The 23,078-nt window shown below is 40.3% G+C and overlaps 5 protein-coding genes across 13 annotated transcripts in view; 4 read left to right on the forward strand and 1 right to left on the reverse strand.

Moving 5' to 3' along the window:
* The first annotated feature begins 363 nt into the window (after nt 1–363).
* Nucleotides 364–5,978, forward strand: LOC144215602 (deoxyribodipyrimidine photo-lyase-like). 2 transcript variants are annotated; one of them, XM_077744653.1, is made up of 9 exons: nt 364–485; nt 1,340–1,823; nt 1,993–2,295; nt 2,544–2,719; nt 2,791–2,875; nt 3,536–3,768; nt 3,957–4,151; nt 4,516–4,741; nt 5,105–5,978. In XM_077744653.1, exons 1-9 carry the CDS (start codon nt 450–452, stop codon nt 5,638–5,640), a joined length of 2,274 nt encoding a protein of 757 aa, XP_077600779.1. In that variant the 5' UTR covers nt 364–449; the 3' UTR covers nt 5,641–5,978. The 2 variants fall into 2 exon arrangements, with proteins under 2 accessions (XP_077600779.1, XP_077600778.1); XM_077744652.1 differs by having other exon boundaries at nt 389–674.
* A 371-nt stretch (nt 5,979–6,349) lies between these two features.
* Nucleotides 6,350–7,315, forward strand: LOC144215860 (protein C19orf12 homolog). 3 transcript variants are annotated; one of them, XM_077745041.1, is made up of 3 exons: nt 6,350–6,421; nt 6,730–6,892; nt 6,976–7,315. In XM_077745041.1, exons 1-3 carry the CDS (start codon nt 6,419–6,421, stop codon nt 7,239–7,241), a joined length of 432 nt encoding a protein of 143 aa, XP_077601167.1. In that variant the 5' UTR covers nt 6,350–6,418; the 3' UTR covers nt 7,242–7,315. The 3 variants fall into 3 exon arrangements, with proteins under 3 accessions (XP_077601167.1, XP_077601168.1, XP_077601169.1); XM_077745042.1 differs by having other exon boundaries at nt 6,368–6,507; XM_077745043.1 differs by having other exon boundaries at nt 6,378–6,516.
* Nucleotides 7,316–7,773: 458 nt separating this feature from the next.
* LOC144215858 (cytochrome b-c1 complex subunit Rieske, mitochondrial-like) lies at nt 7,774–9,326 on the reverse strand. The gene is made up of 2 exons (XM_077745039.1): nt 9,118–9,326; nt 7,774–8,509 (listed from the first exon to the last, which is right to left on the reverse strand). Exons 1-2 carry the CDS (start codon nt 9,227–9,229, stop codon nt 7,899–7,901), a joined length of 723 nt encoding a protein of 240 aa, XP_077601165.1. The 5' UTR covers nt 9,230–9,326; the 3' UTR covers nt 7,774–7,898.
* A 204-nt stretch (nt 9,327–9,530) lies between these two features.
* Nucleotides 9,531–12,782, forward strand: LOC144215857 (ribitol-5-phosphate xylosyltransferase 1-like). Its single transcript, XM_077745038.1, has 6 exons — nt 9,531–9,757; nt 9,866–10,051; nt 10,172–10,274; nt 10,369–10,683; nt 10,797–10,967; nt 11,376–12,782. Exons 1-6 carry the CDS (start codon nt 9,613–9,615, stop codon nt 11,776–11,778), a joined length of 1,323 nt encoding a protein of 440 aa, XP_077601164.1. The 5' UTR covers nt 9,531–9,612; the 3' UTR covers nt 11,779–12,782.
* A 112-nt stretch (nt 12,783–12,894) lies between these two features.
* The window catches only part of LOC144215853 (SLIT-ROBO Rho GTPase-activating protein 1-like), a 39,669-nt gene continuing 29,485 nt past the window's right edge, over nt 12,895–23,078 (forward strand). For all 6 annotated transcript variants that reach the window (XR_013330513.1, XM_077745028.1, XM_077745029.1 and 3 more), the window contains exon 1: nt 12,895–13,426. Coding sequence is in view for 5 of the 6 variants with exons in the window: in XM_077745028.1 (XP_077601154.1) it covers nt 13,363–13,426 (64 nt within the window). In the remaining variant the exon portion in view is untranslated. The remainder of the gene's footprint in view (nt 13,427–23,078) is intronic.

Here is a 23,078-nt window from a genome sequence, read left to right on the forward strand (position 1 = left end):
CCTCACATCACAGGGGTTCACTTGAAAAAAAAAGATGAAGGTGGTGATTCAAGTGAAAACAAGGTTGGTGGTTTGATCACATTTAGCTCATGGGGACTTGGGTCATTTATCTTTTTTCTGGTGTGTGTACATGGAAATAAAGTGGTTAAGGGATGGTCCAAGTAATCCAATGACTCTGTTATGTTAATGAAAGGGGGGACGAAGAGGGCAATTCATCACTTGTGAATGCTGTGAGTCTTTCTCATAATGAACAAGAAATACAAAGTGGTGTGTGGTGGTAGACAAAAACCAATTGCCTGACAATTGGGGTTTTAGCGCCTCTTAGTGGACATGTTAGTTCGTTACAACTCCAAAAAATGAAGTTACAAAACCAGTTGCGTAAGCACGCTCATCAGCTGTTTGGTAACGCTGGTGTGTGTTACGATTGAACACACGCTTACCAACCGAAGATGCCTCAAAGTGGAGAAGAAGGCGGGTTGGCAATGGTGAGAAGCCTCTTGAGGGAAGTGTTGATGGGTCGGGAGGATCCAGAGGGGTTCTTCGCGATGTGCGTGTCCATCCTCGGGCACCAGGAAACACGTGCCCGCTTTCTGCCCGTCATCCAGCCTCTATCTTCGGCCAACCGCTCCCTGTATTCTACCCTCGTCTCCATCTACAATGAATATTTTGACAAGGTTAGTATTGTTAAGTAGAAGGGGGATTTCAAACGAACTTTTCTTTACGTTTGACAGAAAAGTACAACTTTGCATGTAAATAACTTTGTAGTATCCTCAATTTGATTTGAAGGCAGCTGATTGGTTGGCCTCAGATTGGAGGATCTTGGTTCAAACCCAGTGTGGAGTTTGCATGTTCTCCCTGGGCCTGTGTGGGTTTTCTCAGGGTACTCCCATAGTCCAAAAGACATGCATGGTAGGCTGATTGGACACTCTAAATTGCCCCTAGGTATCAGTATGACCGCAAATGGTTGTTTGTTTCCTTGCAATTGGCTGACCATCAAGCCAGGGTATCCCCGCCTCTGGCCCAAAGTTAGCTGGGATGGGCTCCAGCACCCCCTGCGACCTTAGTGAGGATAAAGCAGTTCAGAAAATGAGGTGAGATGTTGTTTCTCACATGTGGACGTGGTTGTTTGTTGTATTATTCTATCACACAGGTGTCAAACTCAAGGTTAGAATTGCAAATTGTCAACACTGTCAAAAATTGTGTAGATATAAAATATTTTTTCATGAGGGAGTAACTAATTCCCTTTAACAAATATTGAGTGATGTTGAAAAAAAACATTTTGCTGGCTCCTTATTGTAAAACCAGAATTTTATAACCACTTGTATTTCTTTCCTGGCAGGATGAAGATGATGAGTTTGAACTGGCAGTCACTATGTCTCTACTTGAAACACAAGACAACACAAGAACGCCAGTACATACATCTAATGGGTTATACTCCTCCAAAGTACTACAAACTGGAACCCCAGAGTTTGACTGCAAAGAAGGAGCACTTCTGGACTCATCTTTGAGTACATGTCGGACTGTTCTCACCGACGAGAACATGGCTAAGAAATCTGAAGTAAAAGACAACCAGTCTGAGGAGAAAAAACATTCCAAAAGCAGACGTCAGCGTCGGAAAGCCGCGGCCCAGCATATCGTTGGATTGCCACGTTCACCATCGGGAGCAGCGCCTGTACTGCTCTGGGTCCGCAGAGACTTAAGACTGTCTGACAATCCTGCTCTCGTCAGCTCACTGGAGGCAGGTGCCCCCGTCATACCAGTCTTCATCTGGAGTCCTCAAGAAGAAGAGGGACCGGGGATGACTGTTGCTATGGGAGGAGCTTGTAAGTTGGCCATGTCTACATCTAGGCAATCTGATTATTTATATTATTATTAAATCAAAATCAGATTTGAGTCATGGTTCTAAGCATCGACTGTAAAAATGAACTGCATAAGACCCAGTTGACATCACCCATAGTCTGTCCACTAATTTTGTTTATTCCCTTTTGATAGGTAAATACTGGCTTCATCAAGCTCTTTCCTCCTTTCGTTCATCTCTGGAGCGTATTGGTAGCCATCTTGTCTTCCTAGAGGCAAACCTCGTCAAATCCACAACTTTGCTTATACTCAAAGCCCTGTTGAAGGAAACTGGAGCCCGAACAGTGCTGGCTAACGCCCTCTACGAGCCTTGGCTGAAGGAACGGGATGACGAGGTGATGTCAAAGTTGCAAAAAGATGGGATCCAATGCAAGATGTTCCACTCGTACTGCACCACAGACCCTTACTCGGTCACTACAGAAGGTGTGGGACTCAGAGGTAAGCCTCCCGTCATTTAACCAACCAACAACAACAGGGAATATGGAAAACAAAATCAGAAGGCACCTTCTCTTTGTCTTATCTATTATCTCGGTTCAGACATGTTTACATCTAACTTGTGAAGTCTAGTGGGAAAAAAAGTGGTGATGCCCTCTTATAAAAGTTTCCAACATTATTATTATGGGTGTGTTTATAAATTAAGCATTCAAAAACTAAAAATGTTGTGTTTGACTCATTGTGCTTGGTAGGAATTGGATCCGTGTCTCATTTTATGAGCTGCTGCAGACAGAACCCAGCAGGCACTGGACTTGGAGCTGCATTAGAAGCACCTGTGTCTCTCCCTGCACCTTTCAGTTGGCCTCAGGGTATCCCTTTGGATGCATTGGGCTTGGCAACCATGCCCCGAAGGAAAGACGGCACCACGGTTAGTCATCTAAGAGTAACAACGGATCTGTCCATGTCAAAATTCAGACAATTATTATCTTTGGCTTTCAGATTGACTGGGCAGCAAACATTCGCAAGTCGTGGGATTTCAGTGAAGAAGGAGCTCATGCCAGGCTAGAAGCCTTTCTGCGTGATGGTGAGGGACTATGTACACAGATACACCCAAGGCGGAATATGATTTATGAAGTAAATGTCCAGTTCAAGTGAATTTGATTTGAAATTGAGGCACAATAGACATTATAAAGATCTTTGCATTTTTCGAACAAGAAAAATGCATACTGTGCATACTTTGAAAAGAATAAGAACAATTTAGTCTAATAAACATTTTATTTTCACGTGACATTCAGATTAATAGTGATTGAAATTCACCACAACTCCCTCAGCTCACAATCGAGCCTTAACTAAGCCTTTGTGGTGCTCAGTTTTCCAATTTTTTAGGCGTATTCTTTGTATTACTGTATTTACGTATATTCAGTACAATGCACTATAGAGATTTTTATTATGAAAATTCATGCTACAGTTTTAATGGGGGATTGTTTGGTAGTCTAGAGCCTAGTTAGGACATTTCCATTCATTTTATTGGAAAGATTTTATTTGTAATTTGAGCTATTTGAGTTAGTCGCATGGCAACAAAACAAATGATAATGTAGCAAGTTACCACTGTTAGAATAATATTACAAAAGCAACACAATAACGTCTCTTGCCATTTTTCTGTCTTTTACAACTGTACGTCCACACAAACTCTGGACTTACTCCAACACGACTTGTCATAAACTTTATTCTATTCACTTCTCAGGTGTCTACAGATACGACAAAGAGTCAGGCAGAGCAGATGCCCCAAACACCAGCACTCTATCACCTTACCTTCATTTTGGTCAACTCAGCCCTCGCTGGCTTCTTTGGGACGCCAAGGCGGCTCGCTGCCGACCTCTAAAATTCCAACGGAAACTGGCGTGGAGAGATTTGGCATACTGGCAACTCTCATTGTTTCCTGACCTCCCCTGGGAATCTATCAGGCCCCCATACAAGGTTGGCAAATCAAAGTCAATTCCAGTGTGTCGCTGTCCAGTGCTGAAATAGAAAATCGCACAGTTGACTAGAAATGATTCATTCAGCCAAATTATTGCTTTTATGCCATGGGTTGAAAAGAGTAGTATATATAAATAGGAGTGTTTACATGTGGAATCTAAATGTACAGAGTGTTCTGTTATTTTTAGGTACTGCGCTGGAGCAGCAATGTCAGTCATCTCAAGGCTTGGCAGCGAGGCCGAACAGGCTACCCTCTAGTGGACGCAGCCATGAGACAGTTGTGGCTGACGGGTTGGATGAACAACTACACCAGACATGTGGTGGCATCTTTCCTCATAGCGTACCTTCATCTGCCATGGCAAGAGGGCTACCGCTGGTTTCAGGTGAGTTGTGCAAATCAACATTTGGGTCTCAGTCTAAACCAAGGGGTAGGGAACCATAAACAATTCATATTTTCAAACATTATTCCTTGAGAGTCATACTCAGAATTTAAAAGTAAAAATACATTGCATTTATTATTCATTTCATCACTTTGAAAGTAAAAAAAAGTCTGAATTCTTTTGAGAACATTATTTCATTGTTGCTAATCAATGAGTATGAATGAGAGAATGCATGCAGAAGAGTCTAATGAAGAAAATTATGATTTAAAAAGACGGAGAGCCATATACACCCATCCCATCAAAAGAGCCACATATGGCTCCCAAGCCATAGGTTCCTGAAATACTGAAATGTCATACTTGTGCGTAGGACACACTTGTGGACGCCGACGTTGCCATCGACGCCATGATGTGGCAGAATGGCGGCATGTGCGGTCTGGATCATTGGAACTTTGTCATGCATCCAGTCGATGCTGCCATGACGTGTGATCCGTATGGAAACTATATCAGGAAATGGTGTCCTGAACTTACAGAGTTGCCTGATGAGCTTATTCACAAACCTTGGAAGTGCCCGGCATCCGTGCTCCGACGTGCAGGTAAGATCTTCTCACTGTGCAATAATGTTACAGTACCTTTTAATATGTTCATTCTAATTATGGTTTCCTAGTTACTCCAATGTTGTCTCACAACACAAACCAATTATCTTGACGGTGGTTTGTAATGAGAAAAAATGTTTTGCTTTTGAAAACTGTTTGTCCGAGTCAACCATCCCCATTGTACATGCATGCTTTATTGTCATTCATTGGCATTGAGAATCACCAGAAATGTACAACAATGTTCTGTAATGAAAACGCAGTATCATAACATTTACAGAGTTTCCAATTGCATTAAATATCAGTCCAGCTATGGTGTTTCTTCTAAGTAAGGTAAACTTCATCTCACTGTCTGTCTTTTTTTAGGCGTGGTGTTGGGCCAAACATACCCAGACAGGATAGTTACTGACCTGGAGGAAAGGCGAACTCGTTCTCTTCAGGACGTCGCCCTGGTACGAAGTCAACATGGAGAATACGTGGACAAACGCACTGGTTGCGATTTGGTGCCTCTGCCGCCCCGCCTTGTCTCCGAGGCCTTGGGCTCAGCTCAGACTCCTGAAAGCAAGCGTTTCCTCCTTCCTGTCATCACCCGCATGGAATTTAAGTACCAGATGGACGACCCAGACGCAGATGGCGCCGCAAACCCATACAATGCTGTCCTCAAGGGGTACGTCAGCCGCAAGAGAGACGAAACCGTGGCGTTCTTCAATGAGCGAGACTTTGCTGCCAGTGTCATGAACGAAGGAGCCCAACGGAGAGAACGTCTGGAGCGAGATCATCGCCGCATGGAGGGTCTCCCGCTGCGGGAAGGCCCGTTGCGTGGAACAAGCAGACGCACAACAAACACAAAGGACCGCTTCTCCATTGTACCGGGTGGGGCTGTTCACAGGACACACAGGTGATCCAGAGCCACAATCACCTTTTTTGCCTCTTGGAATAGATTTTGTGGAAAATACAACAGTTGAACATTTTTTCTTCCTCTTCTTCTGAGTCCCTGAGTGAGATTTCTAACACACACCTATGAACTCTATCTCTGATTATAATACACGTTGAACCTGACGTTGTCCTATTCTTTTTGGTGAATCAAGCAAGAATGATCATTGCTCATTTATCTTATGTACTGTTCATCCTGGCAAGGGGTGGCGTAGGCAAGGTGCAACCGGAGTCGGTTGCTAGGCAGTAATAGGGCACTAAGAGATGAACAACCATTTACACTCATGATCACCCGGCCTCACCTGCAAATTATGGTACGTATTGTATAAACATAATAATATTATATATTATTATTATATAAATATAATTTTGATCAATATTCTTATGATAAAATGATAGGTCACATTGATATATATATGAAAAGTAACACGAGCAAAATATCAAGCAAAACAATAACTAGATTGTTTTGTAACCTAAACATTTTATTGATTTTTAAATGATTTCCTAACTTGTAACATTATTGTAATATCTCTCAAAATTTGAGGAACATTTCTAAAATAAATATTTGCCTAATATCGCTGGGTGACGTCACCCTAATTACAGCTCCAAAGATGGCCGACACATTTTTACGCTGGCGTTACCGCCCTTAAACATCTAGAACTGATTACGATGTCTATATCGTTCGTTCCGGGTAACGTCATGTGACCAACTACTTCCGCCTCTTCTCCAGTACGCACGTCGGACACGATGGTAGTGATGAGGATGTTTACTTAAACTTTAAATCCAAATAAATATTGTTTAAACTGTAATAATTGAACAACTCCTAACACTCCAAGGTACAATCAGTAAGATACAAAATTTCGCTTTCTACTTGTCTTTTAGCGTTGTCAAAGTGCTTTCACTTGCATTTTACTATAATTGACGCTCATTGTTTTTAATATTCCGCATGCTATTTTTGACTGCCTGTCTCTGGTTATTATAATGAGAATTACAACCAATTAATGGGGAATTGTTATAAATTATACAATTAAATACTTATCCACAACTTTCTAATGCAGAGAATGGGTGGTCGTCTTCAAGATATGATGAAATTATGCTGTGAGTTATCAGCTGATCAGCAGATCCAGACTACAGTGAAGGGGTCCGGTAAGGGGGCGGCGGCAGCTGGAGGCCTGGCATTTGCTGGAGGCTTGGTGGGGGGTCCTCTTGGTATTGCAGTCGGTAAGCAACACTTGAATGTTTTACCTGATATTTGTTAAAATACATTTGCATGAGAAAAAAACAATCTGTCATTATTTCCCCAGGTGGTGCTGTTGGAGGACTTCTCGGCTGTTGGCTGACCAGTGGCCAGTTCAAACCTCTTCCGCAGGTCATCATGGAGTTCAGTCCTCATCAGCAACAGCAACTATACACAGACCTGGTCGCCATCCTTGGGGACATCCAATGGAGTGATTTGGCACAGTTAACGGCACTGGTCATGGCTAACAGTAGTCTCAAGCAGCAGCTCACAGCAGCCCTTCTAGGCTACGTCTCCAAAGAGCTCCATGCAAGAGTGCACTATGTGGATTAGCAAGTTGGAATTTGCTGGCTTCTCATTGTGTGAGATGGGCATGACTATTTTTGTATAAATTATTTGGATCTAAATTTAGTTTTGGCATTTCTTTGTTGACACCGGAGCTCCAGTTAACACAAATTATATATTTAGCTTCTACAAGACCCATGGGGGTGCTGGAGCCTATTCCAGCTAACTATAGACAGGAGGTCAAGTACAACCTCAACTGACTGATAGTAGTTACAGACTACAAATAAACAAACTTTCACCATCAAAGTTAAAGAGAATTTAGAGGAGGGGCGGGCAAACTATTCCACAAAGGGAGCAGGTTTTTGTTCCATGAGGACCCATGAGGACATTTTCATCAATTAAGGTCCTACAAGTAAAATAAGCGGATTAATCAGATACTTTGTTTCTGCAGAGACTTGTGGCCCACAAAGACTGCTTTGCCCAACCCTGATTTAGAGCTAGCTTTGGTAAAATCTCTATTAAAGATTATGGCAAAAAAAAAAACTTTTATTATGAGAGGATGAAACACAATTGGCAATAGTTTAGGAAACAGATTTTTATTGACAATTAAATAGACCATTTTCACCTCCACCTTATACAGAGAACCATCTTTGAAGTATACTACAGAAGGGGATAGATAGGTAAAATAGGCTAGCGCTCTAATAGTTAGCCCACCACGACGGTGTCATCATCTGCAAACTCATAGTAGGGTACTTCAAGGTTAAGGGGAGCTGGCCCTTTTCGAATTCTTCCAGAAGCATCGTAGTGAGATCCGTGGCAAGGACAATAGTAGCCACCGTAGTCACCCGCATTGGCGATGGGCACGCATCCCAGGTGGGTGCACACGCCCAGGACAATCACCCAGCTGGGGTTGACCACTCGATCCTTGTCGTGCTGAGGATCACGGAGCTCGGAGAGGTTCACAGCCTCCTCCGCTGCAATTTCCTTTTCCGTACGATGGCGGACAAATAGGGGTTTCCCTCTCCACTTGAAGGTCATATTTTTGCCCTCGGGAATGTCGGACAGCTTGACCTCAATTTTGGACAAGGCCAGGACATCGGCCGAGGCGCTCATGGACGAGACAAACTGGGTGACCACCGTTTTGGCCGCATAGACACCAACGACAGTGGTGGCCCCGGTTAACAAGTAGGAGAAGGCCTTCCTTGACTCGCTGCTGTCCTGGGATGACTTGTTGGGGTCGGTGACTTCAGGGCGTCGGTAATCTGTGAAGTCGGGGATCTTGATGTCTGTGTGAGCCAGTCGGATTCCTCCACAAGCTACAATGGGATCATAATATAAATGGTCAGACTCATACTTGGTCATTTGAATAAACTTATTATAACAAAATATACACCCACCCACACACAAGCATTTTATTTGGCTTAAATGCAGGTTGTAATTCTGCCCGTGTACTTTTCTATTCATTTCCTTCCTCTTTTAGTCTATTTCGATGTAGCATGGTTTGTATTGTAAAGTGTATTGGATATTATGTGGTATTGTTTTGACGTGTTTAATCACGTGTTTTATACATAGTTTATTCACCAGCTGATACCTGGGTTAGGCCGCACCCTTTACAAGATTGTCCTTGAGTGCGTGCTTGTTTTTTTTTCGATTAATGGAGTTTAATTAAGAAAACCCATCAAAGATAATTTAAAATATATATATTAGGGGCGAGTCGGAGTACGCGTATCTAGGATATTAACCGGGGTGACGTAAAAACTAAGAAGGTTATCGATCAGGGAGAAAAAATATTTGTTAGTGGGTTACAACTCAAAATATTAACAGTACTATTTATAATTAAAAAGTTGTAAAGACAATCGGACGCCGACGTTGTATTTATTGTACTGTCAATGGGGAGACGGCCATTAGCATAGTCTTATCTTACCAGTAAAGGGCACCAACTCCTTGGCTCCAGTTGCTGCAGCACAGTTGACGGATTGCTTTGTCGCCCGCAACACTGGGGCAAGAGCCCCAAAACGACCAGCGATGGTAATCATTTTCGCTCGAATTGATGAATCTTTTACCCCGAAGTTGGGGACACGACCTTGCGTGAACAAATCTTACGAGTACCACTGTCTCTGCGACAGCAGAAACGCATACCCAATGGAAAGTTCCGCCTTGAAATATGCCTAATTGGCAAATTGATTTTAATCTAGTAAAACTTGCACAACCTTACGCTTACAATGTGAATACACGTTTTACAATTTAAAAAAAACGAAATATTTATATATTGCTTTCTTTTTAAATAATGTTTTTATAGACAGGCACATATCCAAGGCAACCTCAATCGTGATGTAAACAAGGGTCCTCAACACACACACAAAATAATGGAAGTTGGGCTGCATAATGGTAACATAAGCGATAAAGCAAAGAGGGAAAAATGAAATTTCCAAAGAGAAAGTTGTTTCTTCTCATTATCATTGCCTATGTAGCGTTTTCTCTTTACGCTGCATACAATGTGTTCTTTAGTTCGAAAATCATCTCCCGCGTTCACAGGGTGGAGAAGAAAGAATCGGGACCCTCTGGTAATTTCCATTCATATTAAAATAAAACACAAACGCTCTCTTTTACTAACTGTGTAGGCACAGTAAGTTCTCGAATGCATTTAAAGGAGTGATTTTTATTTTTTGCAGGAGGTATTCGAAATGGTGGTGGTGCTCTATTCATGGGACATCAGTGGAATCCGTGGGAGGATGAACAGGTGGATTACAACTCTGAAATAAACAAAAAAAGAGAGGCCTTTAAACAACATATGGCACAAATCGAAAAGAACAAACCCACAAGGTATAAGGTCCAAATCTGGGGTAAAGCAGCCATAGGTGAGTCATGTTTGATAATTGTTCTCATTTCCAATTATCAGTTGTAGGACCGGTACATCCACATTGTTGCTATTTTGCTTTTTAAATCTTTCATTATAAAACCTTCTACCTTTCAACAAGGACTTTATCTTTGGGAACATATATTGGAGGGACCTCTCAATCCTACTGACAAGATAGCACAATGGAGAGAGGGTGAGCTCCAGTCAAGTAAAATTGACTTCAGGTTAGTAGGTACCAAGTCTGATAGATATTTCAAATGTTGCAAAAATACACAAACCACAACCAAACCATTCATTAATTTTATTCTCCATCTTTAGCTTCTACACAGGCCCTGCTGTAGTCCAGGGTCACGTACCCCTGGGCATGAACAGCCTGGTTCTGGTCCTGAACGGGCGTGAGGAGCAGAAAGTGATATACTCCACGCGTTGGTTGGAGCACATCCAAACTTTGGTTCAATCTCACACTGTTTCTCATGTCGCTGTGGTCCTGTTGGGCAATGAGCACTGCAACAATAACTGGATTGGGCCGTACCTTAAGAGAAATGGTGGATTTGTAAACCTGCTCTTTTTAGTCTACGACAGCCCTTGGGTTAATGACAAAGATGTCTTCCAATGGCCCCTTGGTGTTGCCACGTAAGTTCTTTCATTTACATTATTCAATCTGGTCCATTTTCTGACAGTAAATATAATAAGACATGCAATGCTTTATCCGTAACACATAGCCATCGTATTAATGATACTTACAGATACAGGCAGTTTCCATTGGTTCGGCCCAATCCTGAAATGATCACCTCCAGCCGTCCATTCCTGTGCAACTTCCTTGGTACTGTTTACAAAAATTCCTCGAGGGAAACACTCATGCAGGTTCTCAAACATTCAGGCCTGGATAAGGAATGCATCAGCTCTGCTAGGGAGAAGTAAGTCATTATGTCATGCAAGAGTAATAGTGCAAAAAAAGTTTTCAATTACCACCATATACACAGTTCTGTATTGACAGTAACCCATTACCCATAACCCATTGTTTTTATAGCACAATTTAGACCAATGCAATGTGCTTTACTTTACATCAAAATCAACAAGATCACAACAAAACAATCAATTAAGAAATAGAAATAAAAACACAAATATAAGGATGACTACTTAAAGTGGAACCAATTATAAAAGGAAACAGCACCATTTGTTTTATATTTCAACAACGTGTAGTACTATAGTAAATAGTTTTTTAGCCCCGATTTTAAGCATTAACCCTTTGAGCAGATTGCTTGTCAGATTTAACCCTTTCTACCATTTGACCATCAACTAATTCTCTGCTTCTGTACTACAAGATGGCTCCCTCAAGAGACAACGGAGAGTCTGAAGCGATATCAAAGCGCCCTGGCCCAGAGCGAGCTCACCCTCTGTCCCGTCGGCATCAACACGGAAAGCTACCGCATCTACGAGGCATGTTCTTACGGCTCAGTGCCGGTGGTGGAAGACGTACTCACGCCGAGGACGTGTGCGGCTGGGCCCAGCTCGCCGTTACGCCTCCTCAAAGCAGCCGGAGCGCCTTTCATCTATATTAGTGATTGGCGGGAGCTTCCCACAATTTTGGAGGCAGAGAGAGGAATGAGCCAAGAGCAGAGGGTAGACCGGAGGAGAAGGTTGCTGGAGTGGTACGCCACGTTCCGTCAGCAAATGAGGGAAAGATTTACTGAGGTCATAGAGGAGAACTTTTTCAAAAGCGTCTGATTGGATTGCTTAAAAGGTCAGAATTTTTTTTGGTCACAATATTTCAATCAGAAAATTTGGAGACCTCTGATAAAAACAAAAAATGACACCACTTAGGAAGGTGGGTGTTTAGGATGATGGGTCTTACTGATGTCATAAGGGAGAATGTGAATCTGGGATAGATGCATTTCATTGGGTAAAGCACTACTGCCATTTATAAATTGTGTTCCTGCACTAAGGTTATCCACTTCCTGAAATTACTAGACTTTATTTACTGTTTCAGGCCACTCTTACATACCAAGAATATTTTCTTTCTTTTTTTAAGCAAGCTCTTTTTTTCTGCTGTACATAAAGGTGTTGTTTGTTCCTCTAAACATGAAAACATGTGATAGTGATATAATTTATTGTGGGATATGAAATGCAATTCCTTTTTTTGTATTGTGAACATGGTGATTGTCAGCGTTCTTTGCAATTTTTCTAATATTTATTGTATTTTGTGAGAGCCTTTTATTTGTTGTTTGCGTTTAAAGCTTTAAAGGTGCTTGCTTCAATGTGCAGTCATGTAGAATTTATGGAAAATAGGATGCCTTTGCATGCTGATATTCATGATTAATTATTTATCTGTTTGTATGAATTATTAAAACGACCACAAAAGTACCAACCAAACAGTTAACTATATATATATTTGATATTGCATGTTTAAATAATTTTAGTCCCTTTGTCGCCCTGCCGCACGTTTAAATCTCAGTACAATTAATGAAAATATTGGTAACAGTTTTTTCTCCAGCAGATGGCGCCCGGTTCAATTTTTTTTCAAAAATTGTTTTATAAATCAACAGCTTGCTCTGAATACACTATCAGAGTTGTTTACAAAAAATATGACAGCAAAATCATACATTATTATCCACTAATAGATACACGTTTCTACCTCCCTAATGGCAATGTTGTGCAAGTGTTTAGATAGTAAATTGTGACGAATGCCTCATTAATGTGTCCTGTAATGATTTTTTATATGCTGTAATAAAGTTCAGTCTTCAGGAAAATACATTTGATTTATTTTATACTCTCAGATCGTGTGCGTGTGTACGTATGTGTGTGTCCTTTTCCTTCCTTCCTCCCTCCCTCCTGCCTGGATATTCTGCTGCAGTCGTCCAGCCTACTTGCCTGCCTCTATCCCGAGATTGCCTGGACCTAAGCGGGTGGAAAAAGCGCCCGGTATCTGATTCCGATCCTCTAAAATCGGATCTACACGCCACCCCAAATCGACTTTATTCCAATCGGACTGGCACTACTTTTCTACGCGGGCTAACTGCGTATGATGCTGCCTTACAGAGCCCCTGAAAACTTGCACGATTTGGTGGGGGGTTTGTTTGGTTTCCCGTGGTTGCAAGAGGACGATCGCCGAGTTGTGCCGATCTGTCTGTCGGGATAGGATTGCACATCGCCTAACCCGCTAAGAAGGAAGATTATCAATGAAGAAGTAAGCGTTTTCTCCTGGAAGCTTAATCACTTGGGCGCCAGTACGTTCCTCGTCTACTTTCTGGGATGAGTCTCCTTTTATAACCACTTGAAACTGCAATATTTTGAACGACAAGCAGCCAAAAGATGTCTTCGCCGAGGTTCAAAAAGGATAAAGAAATAATCGCGGACTACGAGAGTCAAGTGAAAGGTAAGAAGTCTTTGGAAGATCTTGTTTAAACGGGGAAGGAAAGCTGGAAAACTACAGGACAGGCTAGTGTTGCTCGTGAGTTAAAAAGTTTGGAATGTGTGACCTCCACGAGTGCTTTGTGGACAGACATATGACTAGTAGCCGGTGTTATAGATATCTGGTGACGTTTACAAAAGCCTTTTGAATGAGCAAACATTCACAAAAGGAACCAGATCAGCAATGGAAACGTCAACTTTCCCACTCACCAAAGCCTCTTTCGTAGGCCGATGCAGGATCTAAAAAGAAAAATGCTCGCATGTTGGGGTAGAACACCTGTATGATAATGCATGTATTTTCTAAGGGCAGTTCAGAGAAGTTACTGTTTATTTGTTTACTATTGCTGCACAAATCCCAAACTTGCATGCTTTTAGGAACATGTGTGCACAGATGCCATTCTAAACCTTGTGAGTAAGTATGACTTAATGTCAAATACAAATAGACTGACACACACATACAGGAAAGACCCATTAGCCTACTCTAGAGTAGTAGTCATGGTGATTTGGCAAGATGCCCTGTTGATTTCTGCCTGTTGCATGCCACAAAACCACATACAGTGGAACACAATCCTGTCTGGATCACTGGACAACCTCTAATTTGTATTTTGAAACAATTATAACCATCGGAAATGATGGAAATAGATGCTGTTCCAGGGTAAAATGAGCAGCAGCATTCTAAAACTTTTCTTCAAGTGTACAACTATAGTCCATCTTCCGTGCAATTTATCCTCAACCGGGCTTACATATTTAATTCTCTTAGTTTCAAGATAAGTCAGTCTTAAGACGTTCCATGTCTTTCACAAACTTTGTGCTGACAGTAAAGCCTGGCCCCATATATCAGCTTGCAGACTGCCATTGGAATCTGTGGCTGTCCAATTCTTTTCCTTACAAGGTTTGCGGGGGTGCTGGAGCCTATCTCAGCTGACTTTGGGCAACAGGCGGGGCACACCCTAAATTGTTGGCCAGCCAATCACAGAGCACAAGTAAACAGACCGTCATTCACGCTTGCAGTCATACCTATGGGCTATTTAGTGTGTTCAACCAGCCTACATACATGTTTTGGGAATGTGGGAGGAGACCAGTGTACCCGGAGAAAACCCAAGCAAGCTTGGGAAGAACATGCAAACTCCAGATAGGGAAGATCAACCTGGGATCAAACCCTTGACCCCAGTGAGAGCGGCGTGCTGACCACTTTCCGCCGGGTTTGATATTATACTGCAAAAAAAAAAAGAAAAGATGAGATGAAGCAAAAAATATAGGCTGGTTATTTTTCTTTGCTGCTTGTAAAACTGAACATTCAATTAATGTGATGATTGCTTGCATGATACCATATAAATTCATACAAATTCTTTGTCCTCAGGGGCTGTTGACTTCAGAGATTCAACCGTACAGAGTGCTCTTATTTATAAGAACTTGCAAGGAAGATCTGTGTACTCCCATCTCTCACTGTCATAAAAACTATGAGCTTTAACAAGGAATGATGCACAGTCACAGAGAATACTGAACCAAAAACAACGATGAGAAATTACCCATTTCCATGGGACTTAAATAGGGGTGGGCAAACTTTTCGGCCCGAGGGCACATTGACTTTAAAAATTTCACAGATGGGCCGGGTCAGCACAAGATACGAAACATATAAAAAACTGCATCCGTTAACAGTACATATGAAACATAAACAGAAAAAAGGGACTAAAGTATTAACATACTCATCACTCATAATTAAAGTAAAAAGTATAAAGTACAAAATAAAGTCAAAAGGAACGTATTAAGAAATATTAAAATGTAATTTTAAAAAAGATAGAGGGGCTGTAAAACAGGAAAAACATAAGATGGACAGAGCTACTGCCACTGGCTTCCGTGTGACGGCGCCATCTTGGGTATATAAGAAAAAATATATATTTGGACAATGTCGGCGGGCCGGATTAAAACGCTTCACGGGCCGGATGTGGCCCGCGGGCCATAGTTTGCTGGGTTAACATGCCTGCATCACAGATCTGAGATCAATTAATCAACCCTGTGATTGGCTGGAAACCAATTCGGGATGTATTTTGCATACTGCCCACAGTTGGCTGGGATAAGCTAAGTACTTGCACGACCCTCATGAGGATAAACGGCGCAGAAGATGAATTAATCTGTGAACACAAGTATCAACTCTTTTTATGAATCCCCCACGGACAATCTGTGAGTAAGTGTTTTTGTTTTATTGATGTTGCAATTCACTTCTACTGCCAAGGCTTGGCATGGGTCGCAAATATACTTTTGAATAATTTTGTGGCTAGAGTAAAACATTACATGCAGTGCAAGGAGGTTGGATACAGTAATTGACAGTGATTTATAACACGAGTCACATTGTGTGTTATTGATCTCAGATATGTTTGTTGGAAGACTGACAAATTTCTCAGCCAGAAGCGTTCACCACAATCCAACATTTAAAAAGTAGCTTGTAAAATTGTATTTGTAGCTGTAGTCAATTTAATGATGCTATGGCATACTGGACATAGCTTACTCAAGATGATTAAAAACAAGCAGCCCATGAAAATTGTATATCATCATCTGACAGCCATCCTTATGACACATTTACAACTTAACTCCTTGATCATGACCATGAGCCGTTTTATGATTATTTTAACCGTAAAAAATGTGTGTTCAAATCCTCTTGAAAACAAATCCATCTACAAATTTCCACCAATAGCTTCAACATTTTATTAATTAATTTAGTTATTTGAAAAGGTGAACATGTGTTGCTTATTGTGCCATTTTTTATTCCTATTCTAATGTCCCACAAGACAATTTTATTACTGAAACATTTCGAAGATTTGAATTATTCATTCATTTATTCTCATTCATCTCATCCTAATTTTTAACAAAATAAAATAGACCTTCGCGCTTATACAGCTTTATTGTCAGTTGTGGTATGTTAAATGCAACGTTTATGCTTCAACTACTTCCAGAAAATAACACCTGTAATCATCATGTTGGACGGGGGGGACATGTTGAGGCGTGTTCGGTGGGATTCTCATATCAGCTTGATGTTGTCTGTTCTGCTAGAGTGATAGAGAAGACCTATTTGAGCCCTTGTAAAAGATGAAACACAACTTCAAAGTTATCCTCAACACATTTCCTAGGAAGTTTTGTGTTTTTTTTTTATTTTTACAATCTTCATTCATTTCCTTTTTCCAATATTGCATAATATTTTTTGTGCAATCCCTTGCTTCTCTTTGTATTGTTTAGCTTGACAGTCTCTTATGTTATCACAGTTTTAAAATACCTAAATTGAACCAATTAAAGATAAGGACGTACATTTTGTTATTTTCCAAATTAAAGTTAAAATCTTTTTCAAACAATGCATTTCTTTTTACAGTCTCATTCTTAGCATAATTAGACTCAGCAAATTTCAAGTTGGTGTTACATTTAGGTTGATTTATTGGAGAGAACAACACGACAGAATTTTACACACCTAAGCCAAAAGGGGAGTCGGATGTGTCCTCCCGACAGCCTCAAAGAGGTGTTGATGGCACTTAGAATCAGTAGAACTAATGGAATTTGACACGTCTCGAAGCACTTCTTCACAATATTACACACACTTTTCTTTCCCAGTGTTTTTAACTGTTATGCATGCCTTGAGTGCACTTTCATTTTGTGGTATGATATTCGGTGTGGCATTTGTGTGTGCATAGATGGTTTCATGATGTTATTGACATCCCATCTTTGGCCACACATCCCCTTTGCAGCATTTATAAACTCTGCTCAAAACAACCAAAGCAATACTTTTCATGCTGTGCTTTTCAGTGAAGTCACAAAGGCCACCCAGACATTGCTGCACCCCCCCCCCCCAAATGGTCCTTTCAGTTGCCTAAACAGAAGTTGTGCAACATCGCCATTATAATGAATCCATTATAGTGTGCCACACTTTAGCACATCACCACTTGCATATTAATTCATAATTACATCATAAATGAATTTGCTTCACAATTTTGGGTGCAAATTGACAAATGTTTGGTCCCTCAAGACAACTGTGCTGTGATACTTGCTGCTTGGTCTTACCATCTCAAAAAGCTAAAGTGTATGAACAAGACTTGGGAAATGAATGCATAGACTGTAATTGAGATGCATTGCTATATTTGGCGGTCTCTCTATTACTAAGTGTCAGGCCATATTGAGGAATCGCTGATACAGTGGTAATGCACAGAATGCAGTTCTACATGGCCCGTCAATTAGGTAATAGAAAGTACAACCGTGATAATAGAATTGGACCAAAAAGAAAGTGATCTGAAGAATTAAATTAACAGAAAAGAGAGTCTTCAAGCAGGATTTTGAGAGGGTTTTTTGCTGTGTTGTAGACAGCTTTAATTCCTTTGAATGGCCCCTGGATGCCAAGCAGATGGAGAGACAGGAAGGCGGACAGACACAGTTTGACCATCAAGCCATGCTGCTGCCAGCCACCTAGTAGGACTGGATTAGAGGGAATGAGATTGGGGGAAGGGGATGAGGCGGTATGAGGTCAGTGTGAGAATAAATGAAGGCAGAGGTCATGAACGCTGACTTGTTTTAATCTGCATCTGTATTCAGCACTTTCATCTGCTACATTTGAAGATATCTTGAATAGAAATGTGTTTCAATATAGCAATAGTTTGCCTTAATTTTTCCCCTGAGTTTACATTGACAATATGTCTTTTGCAATAGATATTAAAGTTATCAGACTTGCGTCTTACAGACCCAAGCAATTAGTCCACAACTTTTTTCTCTGAATACTGTGATTTATTTTTAAAACTGGAACATTTTTTAATAACAGCATTGCTGTTGCCAGTATATCTGCATAACTGTTGGCCTGTTTGTGTTTGGCTTAAACACAATTTCCACAAAAAGTAAATCCCTTCCTAATCAATTGCTCCTTGTGCAGCCTGTTATGATTGAACTCCCATCCACCTTCAAACTTATATGAGCACAAGTTTAATTTACTGATCTTGTGACTCTTCTTTTTACCCCCTCCCCAATGTTCCCTTTCTTCCAAAATAACCTTGTGACCTAAGTGAGGGTGACTTTGTAGCAGCTCCCTTTAGAATCGATAGCCAAAGACCACCCTGTGTGGCAGCAAGATTAGTTATTGGCTGGGAGCAAGGTTTTGCATTGTAAAAAGTAGCAATTTTACGAATTACCTTCTATTTGAGTTCTTCTTGGTCTATTTCAAAATAGAATTTGGTTCCGTCTCTATTTACGAATATTATTGCCCGTTCTTTGAATTGTCCGGCATTATGGCAATTATCATGAATCTCATCCAAATTAAGGTCCCACTATCACAGATTTTGTTATCGATTTATTGTGTGGCTGATACGAATCGATCCCAAATTAATCTACTTTGTAATCGATTCAAATTGCACCACTTTAAAATTGAATCTACCTATAATTGTCCCATGTGTAAGATATGTATTGTGTCTTTGTCTGAGAAACGGATATACCTGTAGTCCACCACAATTTGATAATGAGTAGATGTTTCAGCTTGCCCACATCGGATCTTAACATGCCCCATAGATTTTTTTGAATCAGGCCATGGATGGGGTAAAAGCATCTCTCTCTTAGGGATCGTGTGTTAGGCGAGTATGTGCGACTATGATGCACAAGGAGCAACCTGTCTGGGTGTGCACAATCAGGAGAAGCTGCCCTTTTCTTTCCTAGCTCTGTGGGAGACAAAAGAAATAAGCCCACTCTCGCTTGGTGTATGGTAACGAAATAAAAGAGCACTGAAAGCTGATCGGCCTGTTCTTTCCTCTATTTTCTTCCTCTCCTCCTTCTTTGTCCATTGCTCTGAGCAGCTGGCCTCAAGTCGATCACATTCTCAGACCTCAGGCAATAATCCTTAAACCATCGAGTGGATTTGAGTGGCTCTTTGATCTATGACTAGGACTGACATTTAGTTTCACCTGTCCAATCTTGTCAGGGATGTCTTCATGCTTTGGCAATTACAAAGCCTTTCATTTAGATACTTTGACAAATATTTGTTTTTAAGTACAAGACTTGTCATCCTTTTGTCTGGGAGTCATCTCTCAAACTGGCTGCTGGTATTTAGAAATGGAGAGATGATTGCCTGTTAAAAGCTCCCCGAGGGCAGGTGGGAGAGGACCACAATTTGTAAATATGTCAATTTCAAGACTGGAACATACACATATGTGCTAGTTCAGTTTTGGAGGTGTATCCTTGTTCTCTACTTTTCTCTTATTTCCTTTGTTGCAGTTTGCCTGGAAGCTGATTCATCATCTTGTCGTGGCCTCCGGTTACTCCTGAGATAAGAAATTGCCATTGTAGACATTCCCAAAAGATTATTTTTTTACCCAAGTTAGGTCGTGAAAGTAGGGCCAGGACTGGTGACGCTGCAGGGTCTGCACACAAAGTGGGGGTCTTTTGGTCTGTAACCAGAGTGAGGGGAGGAATGTAGGATGTGACCTAGGTTGTTGTTTGGTCATCAATAACAAGGCTTGATGAGAAAAAATGTTGAATACATTCATTTTTCTTGTGTTGCATTGTCATCAAAATGATTAACATTTATTTTACCAAATTTTCTTGTCAGGTGGAATTCCTTAGGCGGTCTTAAAGTTTGAGGAGAAAAATGGAAATCCATGACTCACTTTGTAGCGTCAAATTCAGCTGCAGTGCAGCAGCCTCTCAAAACTAAGGCACCCTCATTACTATGCCTTCTTGGTGCAGGTTTGGCTCTTCAGATTTTGTTGCGTCAGATAGAGATACAAATTCCCTTTAAATTTAAAAAGTACTCTTGAGCTGATAGATTGGTGACTTATATTTGCAAACATGCCTCAGGGTTTGTAAATATGTGATAAAAATTCACACAAAAATATTTTTTTTATGTAATATCTGTATCAGTATACATGAAAATTACAAGTTGGTGCTGACTTACATACAACCTGGTCAGAAATTCACAGAGAGCAAAAAGAGGCAACATTGACTTAAGGGAAGGCCAAGCAAGCAAGATAGCCTTCTAATGTGCTCCTTATTGAAAACCAAGGAGACCACAGAGAATTTCACTAGCCTTTTTTCCACTCCATAGGGTGTGTGTGTTTACTGCGATGATAACATATGGGTGAAATAGTCACTGGTGTTGGTGTGGCAGAATGTCCATTGTTTTTTTTTGTCTTTTATTGGGGAGTTAAATAAATATGGAAGGAAAATACAATGCCATTTAAAAAAAAAAAAAAAAAGAATATGTGGCTGTCTGTGAGCAATGGATTCATTCATTTATTTCAATACATATGTAGTGTCTGTGTTTTTAGTATTTTGTCAGTGTGGACCTGTGCATATGTATTAAATGCTGTTAGATTTTTAACATAGCTCCTGTTCTTAAGTTTTGCCTCCATATTGTCGCACGGTTTAGGAGCAGATATAGGTTGTGGGAAAATTATTAACTCTTTACAAGAACTACATAGATCCAAGCAGTATCGTTTTGATGGAAGAGAGGATTCATTTTATTTTTTGTTACGGATTGAACATTCGCTACTTTGATAATGACCAAGGAAAGAATGTTGGGCTGCTGTTACAAGAAGTCAGTTTTCCAAGCTATAATGTTGTCACTCCTGGTTAAAGACAGGCGGCATACATAAATTCTGACATCATTACCTATAAAAACTTGGAGTCCCAAGTTAATCTAAGGCCATGCATTTGCAGGAAGAGAGAATGAAATAAATGTAATGTAACCACAGCTCTTTGGAAATCTTGTATTAAAATATTTGGGCAATCGTCCTAAAAGTAACTCAATCATTCCATCTGTGCATTGCTTTCTCCCTTTCTTGAATATGCTTGTTCCTCAATAGTTCCTCTGCTGCTTTAACCCCATCAAAGGCCTGGAAACCACACGTCCTGTTGCAATGTTTTTGTGGCAAGGCAATGTGGGGGCTGTAGCAATAGGTGTCTCAGTGTCGAGACAGAAATCATGACACCGCAAGGTGCTATTTTTCTTTTAGTTGGTCTAGCACAAATAGAAAAGTAAGGCAGATGTTTCCCATCTGGGTTCATGCACTGAATGTGCAGTATCTGTTCTCCTATGCACTCGTCTTTCTCGTTTTAGACTTTGGAACACAGGTGACACTACTGGCAATGTAAATTATGCTTCACTGAAATGCAGAAACACACGTTGAAGCTGTCATAAATGGCGGTAATAAGGGACTTTGTTTCCACTAAGTATTCACAGGCATTTCATTCACTTTGAGATGTTTGCTTTCAGAACAAATAGTAAAATACTCACATGCAACATCTTGGGTTATAGAGAGGTTGTTAATGTAATCTGATGCTTTTCTTTGTATTATTTTCTTTAAAGGCATTTAAAAAGCATTCATATATATATAAAGAGGTTTATATTTTCAGGATTTGTAGTTGTTGAAACATTTTTGTTGTTGTTGTGAAATTGCTCTTTAAGTCATACTGTCCAAAACAGAAATAACAGTACGAACTGAGAGCCTATAAGAAGTTTAGGCGTGAATGTTGCTGATAGTATTAATTATGGTGCCTTCAGGGAATGAAAGAAAAAAAATAGTTTCTCTTTGAAACACGCCTCTCATGCTGTCCTTATGATTGTGGTATAATTACACGGCTTCATGCTGCATGAATAGAAATAAGTCGTTAATCAATGTGTTGGTGAGTGTCTTAATTATTATTGGGGAACTCACAAAAACACAGTTATTGTTTGAGACTACATTTTCATCAGTATCATTCAGAGATTTTCTTGTTTTCTGTTTGCAACTGAAGAAAGAGCATGGCCTCATCTCTACTCTAACTCTACTAAAATTAAAACTAGTTAAATGTATTAATCGCTTCCACACGTATAAAACAGATGGTTCAGCCCATTGCGTTTGATGTTGTGGAATGTATCACACAATAAAGCAGAAATTTTACAGCGTGTAATTAAAATAATTGGCTGTGGCCTGCTTGAATTGCAATATTCTTTTTTTTTTGTAGTTGTGTCGTGACTTAGTTCTTCATTTTTCTAAGTGACACTTCAAATGTATTTGTGTAAATCACAACCTTGTCATGAGAATGAATATGGAGACTGTCATAGACTATTGTACATAACTCGAGTGCAACAATGTACCGAATTTGTCCTTAATCTTTAAACATGTTTTTATTTTATAGTTGAGTATATCTTTTTTTATGTTTATGATGAACATTTGTCATGAACACTTGAACACTGGAATGGTATAATAGAGCTAAATAGATGTGAGGACGTTGAGCACAAACATAATTCCTACAAAAGGCACACTGGAGTACAAAGCGCACTGTCAAGTTTTGGGTATATGATTTTTTTGCCTTATAGTTTGAAAAGTATGGTAGTAAGTGCACCATGACATTTTTTAGGAGTCAGAGTTAGATTCAAATCTTTGAAGTATTTTTTGACATCTTTGAAATATCATTTTGTTATTTTGTCATTTTGCTATAGCCAATAATCATAACTACTTTCATGGAAACTACAGTAGGGACTTAGGATCTCAACATTTTTTTACAGGTTCAGTAGTTTAAAATAAAATTAAATCTGATTAATGTCTCACTGATTCTGAGGATAATGGTCGCCTGCTTTCATTGGAATTTACCCTATGGCTTTGGAAGTCACAAGCACATGT

This window comes from Stigmatopora nigra, chromosome 22 (genome assembly GCF_051989575.1).
Source record: "Stigmatopora nigra isolate UIUO_SnigA chromosome 22, RoL_Snig_1.1, whole genome shotgun sequence".
Taxonomy (NCBI): Eukaryota; Metazoa; Chordata; class Actinopteri; order Syngnathiformes; family Syngnathidae; genus Stigmatopora; species Stigmatopora nigra.

Excerpts from the sequence above, each read along its gene's own strand:
- LOC144215602 (XM_077744652.1), top strand. The coding sequence starts at position 450 with ATGCCTCAAAGTGGAGAAGAAGGCGGGTTGGCAATGGTGAGAAGCCTC. Across the intron at positions 2,876-3,535 it reads AGAAGCCTTTCTGCGTGATG|GTGTCTACAGATACGACAAA; the intron begins GTGAGGGACTAT and ends TTCACTTCTCAG. Across the intron at positions 4,742-5,104 it reads ATCCGTGCTCCGACGTGCAG|GCGTGGTGTTGGGCCAAACA; the intron begins GTAAGATCTTCT and ends GTCTTTTTTTAG.
- LOC144215860 (XM_077745041.1), top strand. Across the intron at positions 6,893-6,975 it reads TCCTCTTGGTATTGCAGTCG|GTGGTGCTGTTGGAGGACTT; the intron begins GTAAGCAACACT and ends TTATTTCCCCAG.
- LOC144215857 (XM_077745038.1), top strand. The coding sequence starts at position 9,613 with ATGAAATTTCCAAAGAGAAAGTTGTTTCTTCTCATTATCATTGCCTAT. Across the intron at positions 9,758-9,865 it reads GAAAGAATCGGGACCCTCTG|GAGGTATTCGAAATGGTGGT; the intron begins GTAATTTCCATT and ends TATTTTTTGCAG. Across the intron at positions 10,684-10,796 it reads TGGCCCCTTGGTGTTGCCAC|ATACAGGCAGTTTCCATTGG; the intron begins GTAAGTTCTTTC and ends TGATACTTACAG.
- LOC144215858 (XM_077745039.1), bottom strand. The coding sequence starts at position 9,229 with ATGATTACCATCGCTGGTCGTTTTGGGGCTCTTGCCCCAGTGTTGCGG. Across the intron at positions 8,510-9,117 it reads GGAGTTGGTGCCCTTTACTG|CTTGTGGAGGAATCCGACTG; the intron begins GTAAGATAAGAC and ends ATCCCATTGTAG.